The sequence below is a fragment of the Chrysemys picta genome, chromosome 1 (assembly GCF_011386835.1).
Source record: "Chrysemys picta bellii isolate R12L10 chromosome 1, ASM1138683v2, whole genome shotgun sequence".
In the NCBI taxonomy this organism is placed as follows: Eukaryota; Metazoa; Chordata; order Testudines; family Emydidae; genus Chrysemys; species Chrysemys picta.
The window spans coordinates 315,394,610-315,418,645 of record NC_088791.1 but is presented as its reverse complement, the minus strand read 5'-3'; the positions used below and the strand labels follow the sequence as shown (position 1 = coordinate 315,418,645).

Genomic DNA, 24,036 nt, shown 5'->3' with positions numbered 1-24,036 from the left:
AAATCCCTCCCGCATTCCACCTAACCAAATCTTAGTCCTTTTCCATAAACCTCCTTAATCTTAAGGATATCACACCCAGGATATATGTATCCTATTCAAATTAGTAGTAGACCCTTATTCTGGATTCTCATAATCAGCCATTTTTGTTTCACTTTCAAATGCACAGTTGAAATAATTTCCCCTTCCATTGTAGATGTTCACATTCAGATATTATTTTAAAATCCTCCAAAATACATTAAATGCTGCAGGATCAGAATAAAGAGCTGTCAGAAGTACCTGTCACACATATCTGATACATGAAAGGGTCTGGATGTGATTTAAAAAAGAAATGCTGTGCATCTCAGCACAGGTTCAACTGGGCCACAAGGTCAAGTTACGGAGACCAGTGATGCTGGTGAAGGCTGGCTGAAGCATGAGGGGTTCAGACATAGGTGATAGGAAAGGAGGAGGAAGGGTGAAAGGTTTAAGACACAATGACAAGTAACTTTCCCAATATGAACCAGCCTCCAAAAGACGCCGTAGCAAACCTCCAAATTTTACTACCCTCCCAGCTTCAAAAACTATCCTGTACACTCATTACAAGCAATGGAATCTTCACAACTTCCACATTCTCATGTACCACACTAACAGATAAGAGCCCTCAATCTGCCTTCCTCCATAATAGCCAATCTCCATCTGAGGCCCCAGGTAATAGTTCACCTACTATATATGGGCTAATGTTGGTCAGTCCTGCTTTAGGACTGTTCTCTTTGGCCAAAAGTGAGGCTAGCTAAAACTGGATTAACCACAAGGGCAAAATAAATAGGTAGGTATCATCCTTGTAACCATAGCAAACCAACAGAGTCTCCTGTGGCGCCTTTAAGACTAACAGATGTATTGGAGCATAAGCTTTCGTGGGTGAATGCCCACTTCGTCGGATTTCCTCTCATAGCAAATCAGTATCAGTGGCTTTCAGCAATCTGAATCCCAATAAACAAATCTGTAATAAGTGATGTTTTAAAGAGTGCATTTTTCCATCATTAAATTGATTACACAAAATGTTTTTAATTAAAAAGCATGTATAATATTGAAACAGAATTGTCTCAGTTGGTGAGAGCACAGGGATATTACAATGCTAGTGATCCCTACACTTTAATAGCCATACAGTTCAATAACTATGATTATATCCCTTTGTGCTCTGACTGGCTACTCTCATCAGAACCAAATCCCCATAATAAACTATGCCTCTCAACTCTGGCCCCTCCCTGTCACTCTAACCTAAACTGTGGGGTAGAATTTAATTAAAAAGTAATTACTCTTTGTTAGTGAGGACTGGATGGAGTATTCTGATGGCAACAGCTGAGCTCAGAGATTTATAATAGCTAGATGGAGTGCACAGATGAGGAAAGATCACTTTTCGGTATAATAACTGGAAGTTTCATCATGTTAATTAAGCTAAAGAGGTTTGTTTTTGGTTTTTAATACCAGGATGTGGTTACTTACTCAATAAGTAGTAATACTTAAATATTATTTAAACACTTATGAAGTTGACAGCACGAAAAATATGCTCTATGTCAAGAGAGTAGAATGAATGTAAGATCTAAACACTCTTGACTCTTTGCAAGCATACTACTGCAGCAAAATATTACTTCCTTCTAAGGCTCAGGAAGGTATGGTGTTATTCTCTTCAGTAATCTAATGAAAGCATTAGCTCTTCAGTGCATGAGTTGCACATAACTTGCAAATATTGGTATGTTTAGTTTAATTAAGAACTTCTTTAAAATATATTATTTCCTTAAAAATTAATACACAATTTTGGTATGACTCTCTTAGTTAAAATCCCAAACACATAGCAGAAGTCTATCTGTGATTTTATACCACACTCATCACTTACAGCCAAGCACCTTCTGAATCTTGTATTTCTGTTTTAACATTGTACTTTGCCCTCATTCTCCCCGGACATAATTCCTTACACAGCTTCATTAAATTGGTTGAGTGAACAGGCCGAGGTTACTTCCTACTTTTTTCGTAACATAAATGACAATGTTAATTGTAATCTTTATATCTGGTCTCCCCTTCCATCCTGACCCACCTCTTTACTGTGTGTCTACATAAAATTTACCTAAAGATACAGAACTGCAGAGTAAATAGACTTCCATTGAAGTGGGCCATATGGCACTTTGACTTAGCCAGCAGGAAAAACAATCACTTTATGATACCCATTATCCACCACACAGAAAAGAAGAACTCCATTTTTGAGATGCACTCAGGACATGTACTCCCCTTTGTGATTACGTATTTGGGGAAACAGATGTTATCCAAAAGAAACCTTCAGCCAGATATTCCGCACAGCTGTGTTCGTATTTGCTTTGTCCATTTGATTTCCTAGCAAAAGGTGACAGAGAACAACGCTGGTTGCTGAAGTATCAATAAAAAAATACGATACACATTTTAAAAATTGTCAACCATTGACTGTTTCCCTTAGCTTTCTATCACTTTCACTTAAGTATTTCTTATTCATTCAGGGCTGAATCCTGCTCAACTTAAACATGAGTATAGACCCTACTGAAACCAACTGGTGCATTACTGTCAATAAAACAAGCATAATTTGTTCCTTAAGAACAACAAATGTATCTCAACAGGCAGCTGAGAGAAGACGGGATATCTGAAGGAATAATTAAAACAATTACACAGTACAGACCAAAATTAAACTGTTGTATATACCAAGGGTAAATACTGGGTCAACTGATGCCAAATAAGGCATTTTTATTGGCAGAGAAGGGCTTATGAGTTGAAAAGATATTTTCCATCTGTTTTACAGTTTTTAGTTTACAGATTAGGAGATATCTGCAAAATTATCATTCTTGAAAGGAATGAGGAAATGTAAATATAGTACTATTTTCTTTCTAGGGGAACTTTTAATCATAAGGAAAAATGGTGGGAGATTTAATAGTGTTAAAGCAAATGTCAGTGGGGATAAAAGACAGCATGCCCAAGGAAAAGATTTCATTCTCTATATTTAGTCTTTTATTAGATCATATTTTATTCATGCCAGGATTTAAAGCAATTACTTTCTGAAGGATATTTGGACTTATTTGAAAATATTTATGAAACCTGAAACGCAGCTGTAGAGCTTTACGCAACGTAATTCAACTGAAATGTAAATCTGAAGATAGAATGGAATTTACAGCACTCTGTACATTTTTGGACATTAAAAATAATAATTCTTGAAAAGTCCCACAATTTATTTACTTGTAGTCAGGTGTTTCTAGATGTCAGACCATGCATCTTACAATTGTTAGCAAAAACTACTTTGCCTAAATTTAGAGCCTGATCTAAAGCCCACTGAAGTCAATGCAAAGCCTCCCAATGTATTCAATGGGCTTTGGATCTGACCAGCAAAAATAAACTGTTAAAAAAACTGACTTTAATAGATCAGTGAAAAAGCAAAGACAATGCAGTTTGTATCACAAAGATTTCCATTTGCCATGTGATGTGTAATGAAGATGTGATACAAGACATAATATTTATAAAACGCTTTATGGATTTTAAGTTGTAGAATCATAAAATATCATGGTTGGAAGGGACCTCAGGCTGTCATCTAGTCCAACCCCCTGTTCAAAGGGGGACCAATCCCCAGACAGATTTTTACCCCAGTTCCCTAAATGGCCCCCTCAAGGATTGAACTGATAACCCTGGGTTTAGGAGGCCAATGCTCAAACCACTGAGCTATCCCTCCCCCCAAAATATATATAAATATAACTGAAATGGTATATTTTAAAATAAATGTATATGAAACAACTGGTCTTAAATGGGTACATTTTGAATCTGGGTCTACTAGATCTCAAGATTGGCAGAAATGAGTCTGAATTGTTGGTTTATTCTGCTGAGAATGAAATTTGTGGTCAGACTGTTGATTTAAAATATGTATCAGTGGAATACTTTGATGCATCACCAAGTGATTTTTGTAAGAATTCATTACAAATATCTGCTGGAATTATTAGAAAACAGCAGTGTGTATTTACAATAGTTCTTTATACACTTTACATATGAACGAGGGGACTTTGATACAATTTCCACACTATCAATGTGAGATAATGGTATCTTGAAAGGAATAAGGAGGCTTTCTCCATTCAAAAAGGTCACACACAGTAATTAATACCAATCAATCTTACACTTAACTGCTAAGTATACACAAGCATATCATTATATTTTATATTATTATTAGATAGCTATGAAATACAAAGTTGCTCAAAGAGGGAGACTGAGAATATACAACCTTCTCCCCAACATGGTAATCTCTCACTTGCAAACATTCTGAGGTGTAGCTGTGACATAATTAGATTCAAATGAAAAATAAATCATTAAATTTTAGAACGAAAAGGACCTAAAGTCAGTGCAATCAATCACGGTCTTAAAATTGTGCTTATAAACTTAAGGAATTTTTTAAAAATTATGTTCCAACAGTATTTTGAATGATAGATTTTTCCAGTTACAGAAACATAGATTAAAGTGTGATCTACAAACAGAACTTGCACTGATTTACCTAAAGTCTATTTTGAAATAGATTTAGTTAAACTAGCACAAACATGGATCTACTTAAATTATTATTTGTATTATCGTAGTTCCTAGGAGCCCTAGTCATGGCTAGGCCTCCACTGGTAGGCACTGTACAAACAGCAAACTTGACCTACAACTGATTTCTACATTATAATTTAAAACAATCCCTTATCAAATTCAACTATATTGATATAAGCTACTCGGCAAACAGATTTAAGTCATTCCATGAAAAGTTTTGTACCAGTTTACATGAATTTTAAAACTGAGTTTAGTTAAACTAGTGCAAGATTTGTATGTAGATCAAGTCTAGGAGAAGGTTTACTTGTATTTACACTTTAGTAACACTATGTAAAAAATTACAAAACAAGCACAAATTTTCCAGCATACAAAAAGTACTTAAGTGTAGCTGAACCCTGGATATCTTAATTGCTAAGAGGACATATTTGAATTTCAGCAAACTATAAAATTTGGGAAAACAAAATTATAGTTCAGGATATATTTCTGAATTTTGCATAATCTGAATTACCGATAATCTGAGTTTATCCGTATTTCATAAATCAGATCAGCATTTCAAAGTAAGCAATATTTAAGTTATTTAAATGCATTCCTTATGTTAAAGTATTAAAATAATTTTCAGAATATTTTAATATTGCTGCTTTATACACATAAACTCAAGGCTTCCCATTCCCTCCTGTGTATTTTTTCTTACCTGTCATTTTGCAGCAGGTACCAAGTAAGGGCAGTGTTCTAACATCCTCTTCCAAAATAATGACAGCAGATTTGAAAAGTCTTTGTAGGGCTACAACTTCTTAAACCATGACATGAAGGGGAAGGGCAAGGAAGGGCCGTGTTGCATGTCTTTGTAAAGATCAACAAATTTCAAGAAGTTTTATTCAAAGAACCCCCATCTTTTAAATCCTTAATTTAAAATTATAACACTGAGAATACATACATATATGCATGAAAAGGAGAACAGGTAGGAAACACATTTAGCAGCAGGCATATAATTTATGCCAATTCACATAGGTCAAAAAATTAGACCAAATTTTATTTTATCTCAGTTGATCTATATTTTGAAAGAAATTATTTCCATTGCAGTGAAGTCCTGTACTCCCGTCACTGCTTCACTAGCGTATGCAGTCTCTTCCATTTCGTAAGAATTCATTTCTTTATCATGATATAAGCACACAATAACTATTTAAAGCTTCTACTATAATCTTGAAAGAAAAAAATTCTAAATTTGATCTGAAACAAGAAACTAAGCCAGTATTTAAAGATAGCCACAGAAAATACACAAGCATCTTTAATAAATGGCAGCGTATGCCACAAATGCTTTACATCTTATAGGTCCATCTAAATGTAAATATATATATGAAATATATGTGTTTCAAATAAACAGTCAAAATACATATTTTGTTGGGATGGAGGCATATATGTGTTTCTGTTAAGACTTCCCAGGGGACAAAAACCTGCACTAGTACAAAATCTGGGACAACTGATATTCAGCCTTGGACCATCATCTAAACAGCACTACTAAAAGCAAGGAACAAGTGATAAAGTTAAGTCTGGATATCTTCTGAAATATTAGGGCTAGAATTTAATGACCCACGTAACATTAGAAAGAAGCAGTTGGCTCTCAGGTTTACTATTATGCTACATCCATTTACAGCCTGGCAAGTTGTGAGCTATCAGAGTAACATCACAACAGTTTATCATCTTGCTTTTTTTTCCTATACGAATTCTGATAGAATTGCCACTATCTTTAGAACCAGAAATCAATGTTCAAACTATTTTAGAAATATTTTTAAAATAGGTGTAAACTGTTAACTATAAATTAGGAATAACTTTTGAAATCCATTTTTAAAAATCTGACCCTTAGTCTTTAGTTTCTAGAGTTTGAGACATAATCACTAATATCAAGTCATAATTGAGGATTGAAAAGCACACTGATAGCAATAAAATGAATTTAAGTTCTGATAATAGTAAAGTAGTAATATTAGTAACATTATTATGCATCTCAATGCATTTTGCAGACATGAATTAAGACATGTTTGATGACTTTCTAAAAGATACACTCTAGTTCAAGCACAAATTACTGGGGTCGATGCAAGAATTACTTGATAAAATTCTAGAGCCATAATGGTCCATTCTCACCGTAAAAGCGATCAGTCTATGAAAAAAAGGCTCAACGCAGCAATGTTGTACGTTTTATCCCCATTTTACAGCTGGCAAAAGCGAAGCAAAAGGACTGATTTGCCCAAGATTAACCAGCAAGTCAGTGGCAGAACTGGGAACAGAAGTCTCTTGACTCCCAGTCTGATGCCATTAACCACAAAATCATCCTTCAACCAACAGCAATTTACCATGCCTACATATGCCTTGGCAGACCAAGTCAAGTGCTTTCATGGCAAAACAACCTTCACCAGCACTAGCCCTGGATGTATGGTCAGAAAGAGGCAAAAATACCTGATTTCCCCTCTTACCACCCTATTACACCCAATTGCAGATTATCTGATACCAGTTTCAAGATTAAACTATTATTTGTAAAACTGTTACCCAGACTGAAATATTTCAAGCAAAAGGTACAGAACTGCTGTAAGCATTATTTGGTACTGGATATAGCACTCAACAAAATTTCACTTTCAAAATATTAGAAGGTCTCAATGTAACGCTCAAGTATTAGTGCGTCAAATCAATTATATAGCTCGCGCCTGTATCAGCCACACAGCAGAGGAAGGAGGGAGAGGTTACTCATTGTGAGCAGTAACTGGAGTTCTTTGAGGTATGTCCCCTTGTTGGCGCTCCACTTCAGGTGCGCTTGTACCGTGCACCTTTGATCAGAGATTTCTGGTAGCAGTGCCCATTCAGCCTGCACGTGTACCCCACACATTCCTGTGCCAAGATTCTATGGGCCTGAACAGGTAAGCCACCCTCAGTTCCTTCTCCACCATGAAGACCCATAACAAAGACTCCGAAACAGAGGGGAAGGACGGCAGGTAGTGCAGCACCAAAGGGGGACACATCTCAAACTCCAGTTATTGCACCAGGTGAGAAAGTGTCCAAGATTTTTACCTAAGGTGTCCTCAGAATTTCTCCTTCGAGTAGTGTCCCTGTGGGTTCTCCACTTGAGGTGATTTGTGAGCAACACCCCCATTAAGGAGGTGGCAGGTTCAGAGCAGAGTCCAACACGAAGAGAGAACTGCATTGCGGGATAGCTCAATGGTTTGAGCATTGGCCTGCTGAACCCAGGGTTGTGAGCTCAATCCTTGAGGGGGCCATTTAGGGATCTGGGGCAAAAATCTGTCTGGGGATTGGTCCTGCTTTGAGCAGGGGGTTGGACTAGATGACCTCCTGAGGTCCCTTCCAATCCTGATATTCTATGCCTACAGCAGCATCTGATCTTGCTGCAGGTACCAAAGCATAATGATTAGACAAAATATGATCAGATGACTAAGTTGCCACCCTACAGATGTATGCAATTGGTACATCCTTAAGTAAAGCTATAGATGTAGATCATGCTCTTGTGGAATGTGCTACCACTCTCGAAGGGGGTTGAACACGAGTTCTGTCATAACAAATCTTAATAGAACCGGAGATCAATTTTGATAACCTGTTCTGAAGTTACTGAATCTTTGTTTTTGTCTGCAATGGATATAAATAGTCTAAGGGATCTTCTAAATGGTTTGATCCTAACTATGTAGAAGGCTAACATCCTCATGACATCTAGGCTACCAAATATGGTTTCCTGAGTAGTCCAGTGTGGTTTGGGCGGGGCGGGGGAAATCTGGGAGATGAATGGTTTGATTAATACAAAATTCTGAGGACACTGTAGGTACAAAAAACCTGGGAAATACCTGTAGTGACACTTTCTCTCTTGTGAATACTGTAAATATTGTGTCTGCCATTAAGGCCCCCAATTCTCTCACTCTTCAGGCAGAAGTTATTGCTATCAGGAAGATTGTCTTCTTTGATAAATCTAACAAAGAAGATGTAGCTAGTGGCTAAAAAGGGCGTTTCAGAAGGCAAGTAAGTACTAGCTTCAAGTCCCAGCTTGGAGTAGGATCTCTGTTTTGTGGAGAGATATTTGATAAACCTCATAGACATCTTGCCATAGCTGGGTTAAGTGAAGAGTGAAAAAACCTCTATGGGTATGTGAAAAGGTTTTATGGAATTTAGAGAAAGACCCAATGTTTTCAGTTCCAATAGGGAATCCAATACCATGGGAAGAGGAGAGCCGAGTTGGCAACATCTGGTGAATGTTACACCAAAGATAATATTGTTTCCATTTTCTAGAGGTATTTCTTGTAAATTCTTTTCTACTATTTAATAAAACATGTTGTACCTCTGACAAACAGGGTATCACCATTACCGAGAACCACTGAGGAACCATGCTTGTAACCTCAAAATCTGCAGGTTGGGGTGATCAACTGGCATCGTGGGTCAGTAGATGAGCACTGACCAATAGCCTCCACAAAACGCAAGAGATGAATCTGATCAAATAGGGATATCAGACCTGTCTTGGCCACATTGGTGCGATCGGTATGACTCTGGCTTGATCTTGTTGAGAACCTTTAATAAATGGTATCAGTGGTTATGGACCGAGAAGTCCTTTGGTCCATGAGATGAGGAACATACCTCTTATGCATTGAGGATCGAGCCCTCTTATGGAGCAATACCTGATGCATTTTGTATTGGCTGCTATGGCAAACAGATTGACCTGCGGGAACCCCCAGGGTAAGAATATCTTGTGGAGGACTCTTCAGTTCCCATTCGTAGTTTAGAAATGTATGCTGAGGTCGTCTGCCATGGTGTTCTGAATACCTGGGAAGTAAGATGCTGAGATGACTGTGTTGTTGGTTAGGCACCAATTCCAGAGTTCTACTGCCACCGCACCGACAGTTGGGAAAAGTGCACCTCCTTGACGATTGATATAATACATGAATGCCTAGTTGTCTGTCACTATCTTTACTGACTTCAAATTGATTAGCGGTAGAAAGCGTAAGGAAGCATTTTTGATGGCTCTCAATTCCAAAAGATTGATGTGGAGAAGCTGTTCTTATAATGACCCTTTTCCCTATACCTTATGAGGTCCCAGATGTGCCCACCCAACCCAAAAGTGAAGCATCTGATATCACTCCAGTAGGCAGAATTTGCAAGAGCGGAACACCTACACAGGTTTTGGTCTGGTCTTTACACCAATTGAGTGATTGCAGAACCCACTGGAGAATAGACACTAACCTGTGTTTGCTTGGTTTGAAAACTGAAACCATCCCTGTCGACTTCGGAGGCGTAATCAGGCATGCTGCACTACAATGACACAAGCTGACATGTCCCAGCAGTTGGAGACAATCTCTTACTGTTACTTGAGGTATACCCTGAATCTTTGAGATGAGATTCACAAGTGTGAGAAATCTGCTCAACAGTAGATATGTTCTGCCTGTCACTGAATCCAGGAAAGCTCCTGTGCAATCTAGACATGGTAGTGGAGTCAAAATGGACTTTTCAAGGTTGTTTTGAAGGCCCTGGCTGTGAAACAGGGAACACATGATCTTTACTGGCATCAACACTTCCTGATACAATCCGTCCCTGATCAACCAATTGTCTAGGATGGGAGAACGAGTATACCCAAATGACGTAGGTGAGCGGCAACTACTGCCAGAATCTTTGAAAATATCCTCAGTGCCAAAGATAGGCCTAAAGGGAGCACCCTGTATCGGTAGTGTTTGTTATTAGAAAATGAAAAGGGTGAATAGTGACATGACAATATGCTTCTTGTAGGTTGAAAGTTGCAAACCAATCTCCTACTTCTAATGAAGGAATTATTGCTGCCAGGGTCACCATCCTGAATTTTTGTTGCTTTACATATTTATCAAGAGACCTGAAGTCTAAAATTGGCTTCCACCCTCCAGTCTGTTGATTGGATGGTTGAGACTCTCAACCAAGCCATCAAAACTGTCATTTGGTGGACATAACATCTGATCTTCATCTCTTAGCTGTGGGTTCAAAGGGTCTAGGGCAGAGGTAGTCAAACAGGCGGACTATGTACCAAATCCAGACTGCCAGACGCATTTGTATAGACCCGCCAAATTTTTTATTTACCTATTTTTCTTATTTTCTCTGCAGACTGGACTTTTACTATACCTTCACCAAGAAATGTGAACCTTGACAAAAAATAATTGAATATCCCTGGCCTATGGTATGTTGAATACAGGGCTTGGTATGCTCTTTGTGCAGTACCAGACCTACTAAATCTTTTATTTACAGATCTTTAAATCCCTAGGGATCACAGTGTGGCTCTTGAGTCTTAAAATGTGGAGAGATGCATCCATCAAGTCTGCAAAGAGACTGCAACTGTGAAAGGGGATTCGACAGTACTATGAACCTTTCGGAAAGCCCGGCAGCTATAGCCAAGATGCTCTTCTCATAACCACTGCAATGGAATCAGACTATGCTGTCTTATGTGCCCCTCCCAGGGGGCCTGGAGTAATGTCTTTGCCAGGAGCTGACCCTCTTGTATAATGGATTTAAATTGGTCTTGATGTTCTTCTGGCAGATGCTCATTAAATAATATAATATGTTATAATTTAAATAGCCATATTTGCGCATGAGATTTATTCCTTTCCTCCTCCTTGTTAGAGCCAGATGTAGATAAGGACCATACATGTACTCTATGCCACAGTACCACCTACCTCCAGTGACTTGAGACATTGATGTGAACGGAGCACTAGCTATACTGGGAGTTCTATGTGGGGGGGGAGGGGTGTCTCCTCCACTCCTACATCCAAAGCAGGACCTAGAGCTTGTTCCATCATTAGGAGTTGATACTTACTTTCTCTATTTTTTTAAATCTATCTTTGAAGGAAGTGCAGATCCTGCACTTACTGGGGATACAAGTATCATCCAGACAGCAGAGGCACTTAGAATGTCCATCACTTATTGGAATAGCCTCACCATAGGAGAGGCACCTCTTGAATGGGAGCCCAGCAGGCCCAAGAAAAACTAATGAAAATTTAACCCCTGGAAGGGGAAAATCTCTGAACTACATAACTGTCTCTGTGAATAAAACACTTGGCTTTTTTACGGGAAAAAAGCCCAAAGGGAACAATTGTTCCAACAACTATCACTATAAGGTAATTAAGTGAGAAAAAGTTAAATATTAAGAGAACAGGCACACACTAGATGCCAAAGGGAACTCTGAAGGAACCGAGGGCAGTTTGCCTACACAGCCCCATATAGCCTCAGCACCAGGCATGAGAATGTATGCGGTGTAAATGAGCAGGCAGAACAGGCACTACCACCAAAAATGGTCAATCAAAGGCATAGGGCTCAGGTGCACCCGAAGTGGAGCACATACAGGGACACTACTCAAAAAGGTGTCGACTATACATTTAAAATAAACATATATATGAAGCAGTATGTAAAATAGACAGTGAAGTGAGAGCTAATGCTTAATAGCTATCTTTTTCTAACCTTCACTGTATACTGCCATCATGCAAAACAAGGAATGCTCTCCAATCTTATGTTTGATTCTAGTATAATTTAGCATGCATTGCGATCCATCTTGAAAACTTCTCTGCTATGAGGGCACACAGAGTTTTCAATTCAGAAGTTATCTCAGGCTGAGTCATAAGAGCAAATGAAATCTACAGACTTAACTTAATACATTGGTTTGTTTGGAAATTGAATAGAACATAAAGCTGTTATCAATATTACAGCATGGTTTGTTCTTGTGACATCAGTCTCCCCCCAAGTGGTGCTAAAATAGCAAATCTTTCAATGAACTTTATGCTTCCTTCACTCTACATTCATATTCCTGCTCATCTTTAACAGGTTTACTCTTAAGTGGTAATTAAGACTTATTTCTGCTCTGTCTCATGTGAAGGCAGTATAAAATCTTGCATCTGAAGAAGTGAGGTTCTTACCCACGAAAGCTTATGCTCCCAGTACTTCTGTTAGTCTCAAAGGTGCCACAGGACCCTCTGTTGCTTTTTATAAAATCTTGTAACAGCAAATGACCAGAAAAAGCCCTATCACCACCAAGTTCTTATATAAACTAAAATTATAATAAATATAGATGTCAACAGTCTAGGATTGTATTTTGGAGAATGAAAGGCAGGGATTGTTTTAATCCTAACTCTGACATCACTTTTTTATTGGAAGACTTGAGAGATGTATCTAGTGAGGAACATTCATCCAGTCTGGCTCCATTTTTTTACTTGTATAAGGTGTTTTTAAAACTTAAAGAGTTGATAAAATTGATAAAACTAGCTTAACGTAAGTTGTCAACTTTAAATAGGTTTGTTTTTTTAAAAAAATATGTATAAATTTAATTTAAAAAAATCCATTTTAAATACAAATCTGATTTTTTAAATAATCAATGTTTTATCCATCCTCAGGTACAATAGACTGAACATCCACAAAATGTACATTGTTCAAAGGAAAAAGGAAAGCAAGTTTAGCAAGAAAAACCTCATAGTTACTAGTACAGTAAGTCCTAGTAGGAGAGTTGAAATAAATGCTCTAACAACCTGATCCCATACTGGTGTATTAACATTCAAAACTATGGGTGAGTAGGATGTATGTACACTGGACACAGTGTATATCAGTTAATTGTGCTGAAATTGTATTAATGCAAAAATGCAAACATAAAATCAGACACATCAGATGGACATAACATGGCAACAGTAAACTGACATTATAAAGGTTCTACAAGAATATTCACAGCTCATGCCAACATGAAGTTAAATTGTATATCACTTTCATTACTGTAAATCAAAATACTTAAAATATTAATATTTGTTAATGTGATTATTGTAATAATTTACAAGTTGATATACTATTGTAATTCTCTTATAAATTAGATTTCTGATGTCTAAATATTGTACTTTGAAAAGTGAAAATCACATTGCCCAACACTAAATCAAAAATATTATTCTTTGTATTACTTGGAACAGCACTGGTTATTCCAAAACAGGTTCAGATGCAGAACAGTTACTGATAATGCAGTAAATTCTAGGAGTCTGAAGTCTAAATTGCATCAAAAATAGAGGACATAAAACTATTGCTTCATACTCCGTTCTCTTCTTGTGACTTTTCCTTTAAATGTTTTTGCTTCAAACTGATTAAAACTGTATCTTACCTGTTATATACTTTATCCCCCAAGTGATTAAATACATATCGTGTCAGACTAGATGATCACAATGATCCCTTCTGGCCTGGAGTCTATGAACCATTCATTTGTTAACATTACTATATTTCTTACACAAAAAATTATTTCACATGAATTTTAGCATTCTTGACAAATAATATATTGCGAACTTTAAATATCAAAGCTTTTCCCCCCCCCCACAGATAGAATAAAAGTGCAGGCAGTGAATAGGCAAGCTCCCACAGCTAGCACACAAGCAAATTCTGGAAGGACCATTTATAGGTTAAGTTAATTAACTCTCCACACCAGGGGAGGCAACCTTCAGCACGCGAGCTGATTTTCAGTGGCACTCACACTGCCCGGGTCCTGGCCACTGGTCTGGGGGGCTCTGTCTTTTAATTTAATTTTAAATGAAGCTTCTTAAACATTTTAAAAACCTTATTTACATACAATAATAGTTTAGTTATATATTATAGACTTATAGAAAGAGACCTTCTAAAAATGTTAAAATGTATTACTGGCATGCGAAATCTTAAATTAGAGTGAATAAATGAAGACTCGGCACACCACTTCTGAAAGGCTGCCGACCCCTGCTCCACACCTTCAATTCTTGACCTCTGCTGAGACTGACATTAACAGTACCACTTATGATTTTTCTGTAATGTGGACATTTGAAGATGAAGAATGGGACTGAAACTCCCAACTCATTTCTCATCCACTCATTTCTAAGCCAAGTATTTGTCTGATAGTACTGAAAAGACACTTAAACAGGACATGATAGCAATGAATATTTATTTATTTATTTTCATAGTTTCTATTGCACAATAGGTGCTGAACCAGAAAAAGATTAACACACAAAGTTGGCAGTTACTCATGAAATATTTATTTACTGTGGACAGAGGACACTTACAGGCAAAAAGCTTCTTACCTATGACTGAAAACAGCTTTCTTACAGTTTCAGTCAAACAGATGGAAGATCTACCCAGAAATAAAAATTAGTAATAGCTGATAAGCAGCTCACTCATGCTATCTAGGCTGATCTATGAATATTTACATTTTAGATGTCCATGTTGCTTAATCATTTCTATTTAACAGAAAAATCTTTACATGAAGCACATGTACTAGCAGTTTATGAGGACACTTATGTTTGGGACTGTATTGGAACTACATTTTGACAGTGAAGTAGCTGGTTTACATGGAACTCTTTCAATTTTATGCTAGACAAATATCTAGGCTTGCCAGGAGCACAATTCCAGCCAGAGAATATTTTTTTAAAATATGAAGTACTAAAGAAAAAGAGGAGGGAAGTAACAACATGGATGGCGGACGCAGATGATGCTGGGGAGGGTGGTTATAGACATTTGAGATGTTTGTAAGTAAAATGTCTGATTTAACTCCCTGGGAAATAACAAAATAGAAAAACTGTAAAACAATAATCATAGATCCAATAGTCTGATTAAAATATGCCAGTCAAACATATATCTTTTTAACCCCAGTGGAAGTATTAATATTCACTAATCAAAGAATTAATGTAGCCAGTATGGATACTAAGAAAACCAAGAGAGCAGGCATAGCGGGGAGCTCAAAATGAGTAAGGATAATTAGCCATAGAAATAACTTATTTTATAATGAACATTCATGTATCCTTTTTAAATCTTCTATGGCTCAGACTATTGATAACACATTTTCCCTGCTACCTAGGTTAACTGGTAAACATGTATGGGTATGCAGAAAGCTGAAATTTTACTTATCTTTAGTTTGCCTCTTTCAAACATCCTCACTTGAAATAATATTGTAGTTTCCCCTTTAACCATATGATTAGAATTTATAGGCTGAAGAGTTGGGCTTGGGCATTTGCAGACCCTGGCTACAAAACATCCCAGCTCTATTCAGTATCCAGATTTAAAATTTGTTAACTGCCAAGTTATATTCTTGTACCCCATTCTGTTCACATTTTTTTCAACTATAATAAGGTCAGTAGGGATAGTCTTATATTCCATACTATTTGGACATGACAGTGAGAGGGTTCAAATTACATTTTTTTAATCTTTTGTTACTCTTGTGGGCAAAAAACTTTCAGCCATGAAACTCAGTCTGATCCACCAGCCCCTTAAGAGTAATGTGTAAGAACTTTTTTTAAATGTAACCAAATATTTTAGAAACTAACAGGAAAAGTATCCCCGACAGTAATTGGTTCAATTTTTTCCCCTATAAACTTTCATGTATGACAAACTTCAAAAAGTATATGGTGGTATATTTGATATAAATACAAAATTAAACCACAGTCCTGGTTTATTTTCATTGCATGTTTGTTTATTTTTCACTTTTTGCAGTTTACACACAGAACTGTTTGTGCTTATGTTATTCTCAAGATATTCAATCTTTTTCATTGGGGCAATAACAATATCCCCATATTCACCACATTTAAAAAAAAATTAAAACACTTATGCCCCACATCCAGCAGGATAGCAGAAATAAGTACCCTCAGTCAACAAAGGAATCAAATGACACAGCAATGTACTACACAAGAACATCCACACGGAGTCAGACCAATGGTCCATCTAACCCAGTATCCTGTCTTCTGACAGTGGTCAGATCTACAAGAGTTAGATATGAAAGCACTAAAATAATTAGGCAGTTAGAATTTTTTTGATCAATAAATTCACTACGCACCAGTAAAGGAAGTCAAAAATATATTAACTCACAGATGTCTGTGCATGAAATACCAAGGTTATGTTTGTTCTGATTACTGCTGGAGATTACAGCAGCATTTTGTTCCAATTAATGGGACAGCACAAAAGACAAAGGGATTTTTCACCATGTCAACCAGCTGTTTAATGCTGCATGACTTAAATGTAGAACCATTCTATAAAACAGGAACATAAAAAATGCTTTAAAATATAAACTTTAAGTCTGATTTTACCTTTTACTGTAGATAAAAGTACATTTAAGATGGAAAAGACCTATTAAATCTATCCTCCTGAAAACGCAGATAAAAGATGTATCTATATTAAAGGTTTCTTTCTGTATGTTCAGAATGTATTCCTAAGTATTGTTCATGACAGAATTCAAAATTCAGTTTATTATATTTAAGAAAGTTACAACAGACGTTTTACTAGTTAAAAGTTTGTCATGGATTGATTAATCATGGTAAAAGTATCACATCTCATGGATTGTCACAGAAGTGAAATGAAGCTCTGAAATTTATATAGCTGAAGTGAGGCTTTTAGGATTATAGATGTTTTATGAAAAAAATCTATTGATAAACTTATGCTTTAATTCTTCATATCAGCACAATGCATTGGTGAGAAGACATGCCCTGCTATTAAAAAAAATCCATAAAAGATAAAAAGTCTATCATTTATGTTGAGAGTTACAAGAATCAAAATTACACATTCTAGACAAGATTAAATAATACCGCAAGTTTCTTTATGCAATTCTCTGTTACATTTGTACATATTTCAAATGGATTTTAGTAAAAATTATTGAATCTAAATAACGAAAAGTCTCTGAGACATTTGCTATAAAGGTAACATATGATAGTTGGTAGCCTAGAAAGAAGATACAAGACACTTATTTCACTTTGTGACTCAGAAGCCTACTTCACAATTTGTTTAAAATGTGCCAACAGAATTTCAAAGGAATTTTCATTCTCCTTGTTGTATAAGCATAACATATACATAGTAGATTAAACAGTTGTATCAAAAAGTTGCTTTCCTACAACCTGCTCATTACATAAAATTTTCCCATTCCCCATCACAGGCAAATCACAGTAATATTATCACATCTTACCTAGCTCTTGCATTATGTAGCAGAAGTCAGATGAGCATACCTCTTCTAAAAAAGTGCATTACTTTTGCAAGTATGGAGCACTTTTTAACAATGGACTTCCTACTTTCTATCACACAGTTACTGCTGTGTCTCTCGTAACTCCTGAGGTTATTTCCAGTTAGAATACAAGAATTATTTAAGAAAGTAGTGCTTCACAAAAACTATTTGAAACCAACTGAAAGGCCAATTAAAATGGTTCTATTTTTTCAAGCCAGGAAGATGATTAAGAAATAAAAGTGAAGATGAGGTAAGGGGCAACAGTGAAATATATTGAAAAATATCTTTAAGAGTAGGGCTGAAACAAAAGAGTATATGTTATAATGAATTAAGTAATTATGTCAGTGAGCTATGTAAAAACTTCCTATTTTTAATTTTATTCAGATTACTTGATCTTATTACAAAGCTTGTATTATATTCAGGAGGACACATTCTTAGTACAATATTCTTATTAGTACAATATTCAAAATGGTAAATAAGGAGAAAAGGTTAGTCATTTAGAAAATTTAGTTTCAACTTTTATTGCATCTCTATGTCCGACTGGATCTCTTCTGTCTGAAAGACATGTAGCCAATAAAAAAGCATGATAGGTTCAGGAACTTTCACTCATCTGGACAGGTCTTCAGGATGTTCTTCTGAATATTTTGTTTTGTGAGAAATCCAGCCTAATGGATCTGAATCACAAAAATTAATTTCCAAATAAAAAAATTATTTTTTCTAAGAACCAGAAAGCTGGGCAGGTAGGTACTAAATAGTAATGAACTAAAAAATGAAAATCAAAGTTGCAATATGTACACCAGATAGTCCTCCTTAAACCAAAGTAACTGAGACTCAAATGTGGCATCTGCATGCCACACATTGTCATGCATCAAGGCCTGTGATAATTGGGAAAAAGTTGTGTTACAATAAGAATAATTGAAATATTTCTTCCAAATCCTGTACATATGTACTGTCCTCTTCTGCATGGATGCTATCTTTCCTTTTCTTTCCAGAGTTTTCAGCACAATAGTACAGAGAATAGCTTTCAATGACTCCAAAATCTCTCAAGTTTGTTGTATTCTATCAAAATGAAAAGTGTGGTAGTTTCGCCCAAGTTTTGTGACTTGTTTAAATAGAATGTTAATGCCGTCCAAACCTCTGGACAACACTACAGGAAGATAAACTAAGTCATTGTGGGAAGAAATTTCAGGAACATCTTTCTGATTCCTCATGTATAATTCAAGGGCATTACAGTAGACCACTATTATGTGAATTACATAAATTCTCATTTCCTTTACAGAATAAAAATATATATTACTACTATTTATTGCTTATATTACCGTAGAGCCTAGGAGCCATAGTCATGAAGCAGGACCCCATTGTGTTGCAAAAACACAGAACAAAATGACAGTCCCTGCCTCCGAAAGCTTACAATCTAAGTATAAAACAAGAGACAATAGACGGATAGCCAGGGTAGTAAAAGAAAACAATGAGACAACACTGATAAGCATGACAGGCAGTCAACACACCAGCAGCCTTAGCCATCTCTACTTACCATTTTAAACAGATACTTTAGGACCCCCACTTTACAGCTGGCCTTAGTTATACCTGCTTTTATCATCTTCCCAAAGGACTAGAGAATGATACCTTCCTGGGCATGAAGCAGTCAGCATTCAGGAAATTCCAGGTGGCACAGAGTGCGTCAGCCTGTCTCAACAACCCAGGTACTGCACACACTTCAAACCTGTGTTCTATTCTCTAAGATAGCTTCTCATAGAATAATGTGTCAAATTCAAGATCTATGTTATTTTTAAGGCAATCAATGGTTTTGGCCCAGGATACCTAAAAGTTCACATAAAATCACTATTGTTCGGGCACACATACAGCAGACAACAGCTCTACTCCTCAGGCACCACGGAACTACCCACCACAAAGGTGTGGAGACTTTTTTGGGGGGATCAATTCAAGACACTGGAACTAACTCCCACAGGAATTGAAATGTACCATAAACCTCACTTCTAAGTACAAGGTGTTTCTTTGACCTAACTTTTGCTAATAAAGACAGTACAATCAGTGTAACACCACATATTGAAAAAAGACAATTTCTCCTTGTGGAAGAAGAAAAAAAGAACGAACCACATGACAGATTCTTGTTACACTGCTTTATGTGCTTCTGGAAGATGTTCAGATACTACAGTTACGATGGCCATACAAGAGTCTGAATAATACATAAGGATTTGGCCAGGACACTCAGAATGAAACCCCGTACTGGGAAAAAACAACAACAAAAAACTCTTGGATCTTTATCAATCGATGAAGATCTCACTATGCCTCTCATTCAAATTATAAATTTAAACAAGCACTTGAAAAATATTTACCATTGGCCAGATTAAATGTAAAAATAATATATTTCTTAATCTTTAGGCAAATTTGCAATCTTCAACTAATGCAGCCTGAAAGGATGGGATAAAGTTAATCTCCAACACTGGTCCCCTACAATTGTTACAAATGTCATTTTCCATCATGAATGAGAGCCAACTAGGAAAGCTTTTACATTTAATTTAAGGACAAGTAGTAATGTTTCTCACCGTGTTAAGTTTAAGGATAATATGCTCAGTAAATTGGGCACAGCTTACTTTTAAGAATGGGTATTCTTTTTTGCAATTTGTAGCATGCAACCAAAATATACCAAACTTTTAACCAAACTAATCGTTTTGCATAGCAAACTGTAAGAAACTGAATCAAGTTTGTGCTGTTAGACAAAATACAGCACTAGCCTAAGAGAAAGGAAGTTGCTAATGGATTTAGCTATACCGGTCATAAATTACAAGCTGTAAATTTGCTGAGCAGTATTCTTGATTTTTGTGTTATGTTTGTGGCAATCAGTTAATATCTCCCTTAAGCAACTCAATAACACGGTGTGTATAAAAGTATTTTTCAATTCCCAGCACTACTACTAATTTTAAATGGTTATCCATTTATTTACAAAGAAATTCCACAAGATCACCACACCTCTATATCGAAAGTTTACATGACATAGAGCCTTTGGGCCCAATTATCAGCTGCCCTGTACCCTTGGCCTGTTCTTGCACTGATTTATCTAAAAGATATGATGTTGAATTAAATGTGTTTAACTTAATCTGTGTAACACCATACCTTTAAACCAGTGCAACTTGTGTGTACACAAATCCCCATGTAGTCAGTTCTACCTGTGCAAAATGGGTGCAAATCATCCCAAATCAAAATGGTAGGATTTTATACCCATTTTGCACAGGCGAAAGTGACAAAAAAGTACAAGGCAGCCAAGATTTAGACCCACTTGCCTTTACAGAGGACTAGATAATCTAATAGGTCGTTCCAGTTGTTTATCATAACAGACTTCCCCAATAATTCTGTCACATTACTTGCTCTCTGGTACTTGTGCTGGAAGTGTGGGTTTTAAGTCTTACACTTTGATAAATCATTTTTATCCAGAATAAATTTAATTAAATGATCAAATTGTAATTATTCATTTCAAAATCTAGAATAACTGGTATTAAGATTTAGTTATTTCTAAATAAAAAATACTCGATGCTCCACTGGAGGCAAATACCAGTAATTGCAATAATAAATTGGAAAAACAAAGATGATTTCCCCCTCTGAAATAAACATGGAAAGTCACTGATACTGATCGTGTCTTCTTACAAGCCATTGGTAGAAGATTCTTATTTGCTATATGGACCAGCTGCTAGAAGGGGAAACACATTTGCCCAGTGTGTAACTTAGTAAAAGGCCTTAAATAAACTAAACGTAAATAATGCAGCATTCTGTTATAACAGGATACTTTAACACTATTCACTAATGCTCACCATATTTCACAAATGCACAGAAATTACAACTTAATTTTTATAAAACCTTATTTTGTGTCAAGTATCCTTAATACCATTTGTTGCATTTTATGAATGAATAAGCACAGGTAAAGATTTACCTTCTGATAGAAGTTATTTTCCAAGGTTCAAAATATTTATTTGAAAAATTCAACACAACATATTTTGTTGACAATCCTATTGTGACTAAATTCGTACAAGGAAGGTGAGAAATAGGTTAACAGTGTTTTTTACAGATCATTAAGGGTTTATATATAATGGGATACCATTCAAAAGTTGCATTAGCTTCAATCACTTGTTATAACAAGTATTCATAACATGTATTGAAACTTACAGTTCTATTTCCACACACATTTACAGTTGATTAAGTATGGAATTTTCTTCACACTTAAGGTGGGAATTCCTAAGTAATAAGATGAATGAAAATGAAGCTATTTACAATTAAACTTAAAATTCCCTATCAGTATTTGTAATAACATTTCCAAAATCCTTTTAAGTAATTTGTTTTATATTTTATTGTGATCAAATAACTGCACAAGTTTTACAGCATGGTCACACATTGATATTTTATGGAAGTCACAAACACAGCTGACTTACATAATGATGCGCATTATTTTTGCTCTACACTACAAAGCCTAAGATGGAATACAAAAAAGTTTAGGAATTACAAAAGAAATTGTTTTAAAGACTACATTAACAATAAAACTGCTTTCCAGATAACAGCTAAAAATTATAAAGGCATACCACCGGATAGTTGTACTGCATTTTCTAAACAGTAAGGAATGAAAGAAAGTTTTAATATCTGCGACGTTTGTTAGGTCCTTCAAAGTTGCCCCCTGGATTTCCTCTACCAAAGCCACCAGGTCCACCACTCACGGCACCTACACCACTCATTGGCGGCTGAGGAGTTTCGGAGCCTGTTCTACTAACCAGAGGTGAACCCATCTGTGATGGGCCTCCTTGTGGGAATCTCTCATTATGCTAACAACATACAATGAATATTAAGTCCATTTGGAATGCGCCAAATGTAAATTATAACAAATATGGCAAAACCCCAAGTGGTGGTGTCATGAAGTTCGGCAGATAGTCCAGCAGAATCAGGATCATACATAGAAGGAAGAAAGGAGCAATTAAATTAGTTATTATTCAAAAAGGAGCTGAAAATAAAAGCTTATTAAATGCTATGCTCCAACTTTGTAAAATTAAGACAAAGGTACATTAAACAAATAAATACTAAAGAGCTGCATCCCACTCAGACTGTATCAGCAACCACTTCTACAGAATATATAATTTAAATTTACACTCTAAAGCTTGCCTCTCCACAAAGCTGTACTTATCCTCCATGTAACAGTAAACATATTTTTTTAGTCTATTAGAAGACAGGAAGCAAACATTTTATGTGAATCTTCCCGTATTTTAATGCTCCTGTATTCACTAGCTTGTTCAGAAACTGAAGCATAGTCAAAGTAGAAAAAAATGAGATTGTGAGTTGTAGCTTCAATGTTTCCAAAGATTATTGACTCAAGGAATAAAGCTTCTCCCATCAGAGAATATAATACATTTAAGTCTCTTCAGACAGATTTAAATGTAGCCCAACTTGAAATACAGATGTAAGATAAAAATCAGATTAGTGTTCTAGGCCACATTTTATTTATCTCCCTGAACCATATTAAAGTTAAATATAAACTAATACAGATGTGGGTACCATAATCCTCCTTTAAAAGTCTTCTATTAGATGTATAAATATTTGCAGAATCGGGGCCTAAGTACTCAAATTTAAACATAAACATAAGCATTTGCAAGATAAGGACTCTAGTCACTAACATTTTAAAAGTTTTATCTAAATATGATGTGGATATAATATGTACTGTTACATATTGGGTCAGACTTTCCGAAAGAGCTCAGCCCCTTTAGACACCTAAATGAAGTGGCCAGATTTTGGGTGCTAACCATTTCTGAAAATCTAGCCCCTAATTCTTAACGCTGAAGTGCTCCGTTTTTTCCCCTTCTAGGTAATTTTTGGGAGATAATTATTTACACAGGTATTTAATTTTAAAATATAACAGTACTTTCAATAAAATCTTGTTTCTAATCAACGCAAATTTGCCAACACTGAATATACCCAGACATGAAAGAATGACTTGTTTAATGCAAAGTTCCCATACTCCTAATAATGTAACTCTTACTGTTGGTTTAATTTTCAGATAATTATAAGCTAATGATGGGTATTTTAATTAGGGTTTCTACTTCTAGACTGAAAAATGAACTATGACTATTAAGTATCTATGGTCTAAGCTCTGAGCCAAGCTAGGACATTTTAAAGTGATTTTTCCAATGACAATCTGGATCTTAAATTTAGTTGTGATGAAGAAAATATGGCTGTCCAACAGTTATGGAAGCCAAAGTGAGGTGTTTTATTTTAAATTAAATTATGGTTATAGGTCTACATCAATAACAAGATGTTGATATGACCTGCACTTAAAAAAAAAAATTCTAGGTGCATGTCCATCTGAACTTGAAAATGAAAACTGGATTCCCCTCCCTCCATCCCCCATTCTCTGTTTTCTTGTACCCACCAAACAGCAAATACTCTATATTACAGTCCTTTGAGGAGAACACAAGGATTAGCCAGCTACATTCTTTTCACCATCTAACAAAAAAAACCCAAATGTCTGA

The 24,036-nt window shown here is 36.0% G+C and overlaps 1 protein-coding gene across 4 annotated transcripts in view; it reads right to left on the bottom strand.

Moving 5' to 3' along the window:
* Positions 1 to 24,036, bottom strand: part of PSPC1 (paraspeckle component 1) — a 93,623-nt gene that overhangs the window by 9,061 nt on the left and 60,526 nt on the right. For 2 of the 4 annotated variants that reach the window (XR_010597835.1, XM_005308892.5), the window contains one exon: positions 21,478 to 22,341. The exons of 1 other annotated variant lie outside the window; for it this stretch is intronic. Coding sequence is in view for 2 of the 3 variants with exons in the window: in XM_005308892.5 (XP_005308949.1) it covers positions 22,156 to 22,341 (186 nt within the window). In the remaining variant the exon portion in view is untranslated. Of the gene's footprint in view, positions 1 to 1,425; positions 2,365 to 21,477; positions 22,342 to 24,036 lie in introns of those variants that run through there. One more of the 4 variants, XM_005308893.5, reaches the window with a different exon arrangement.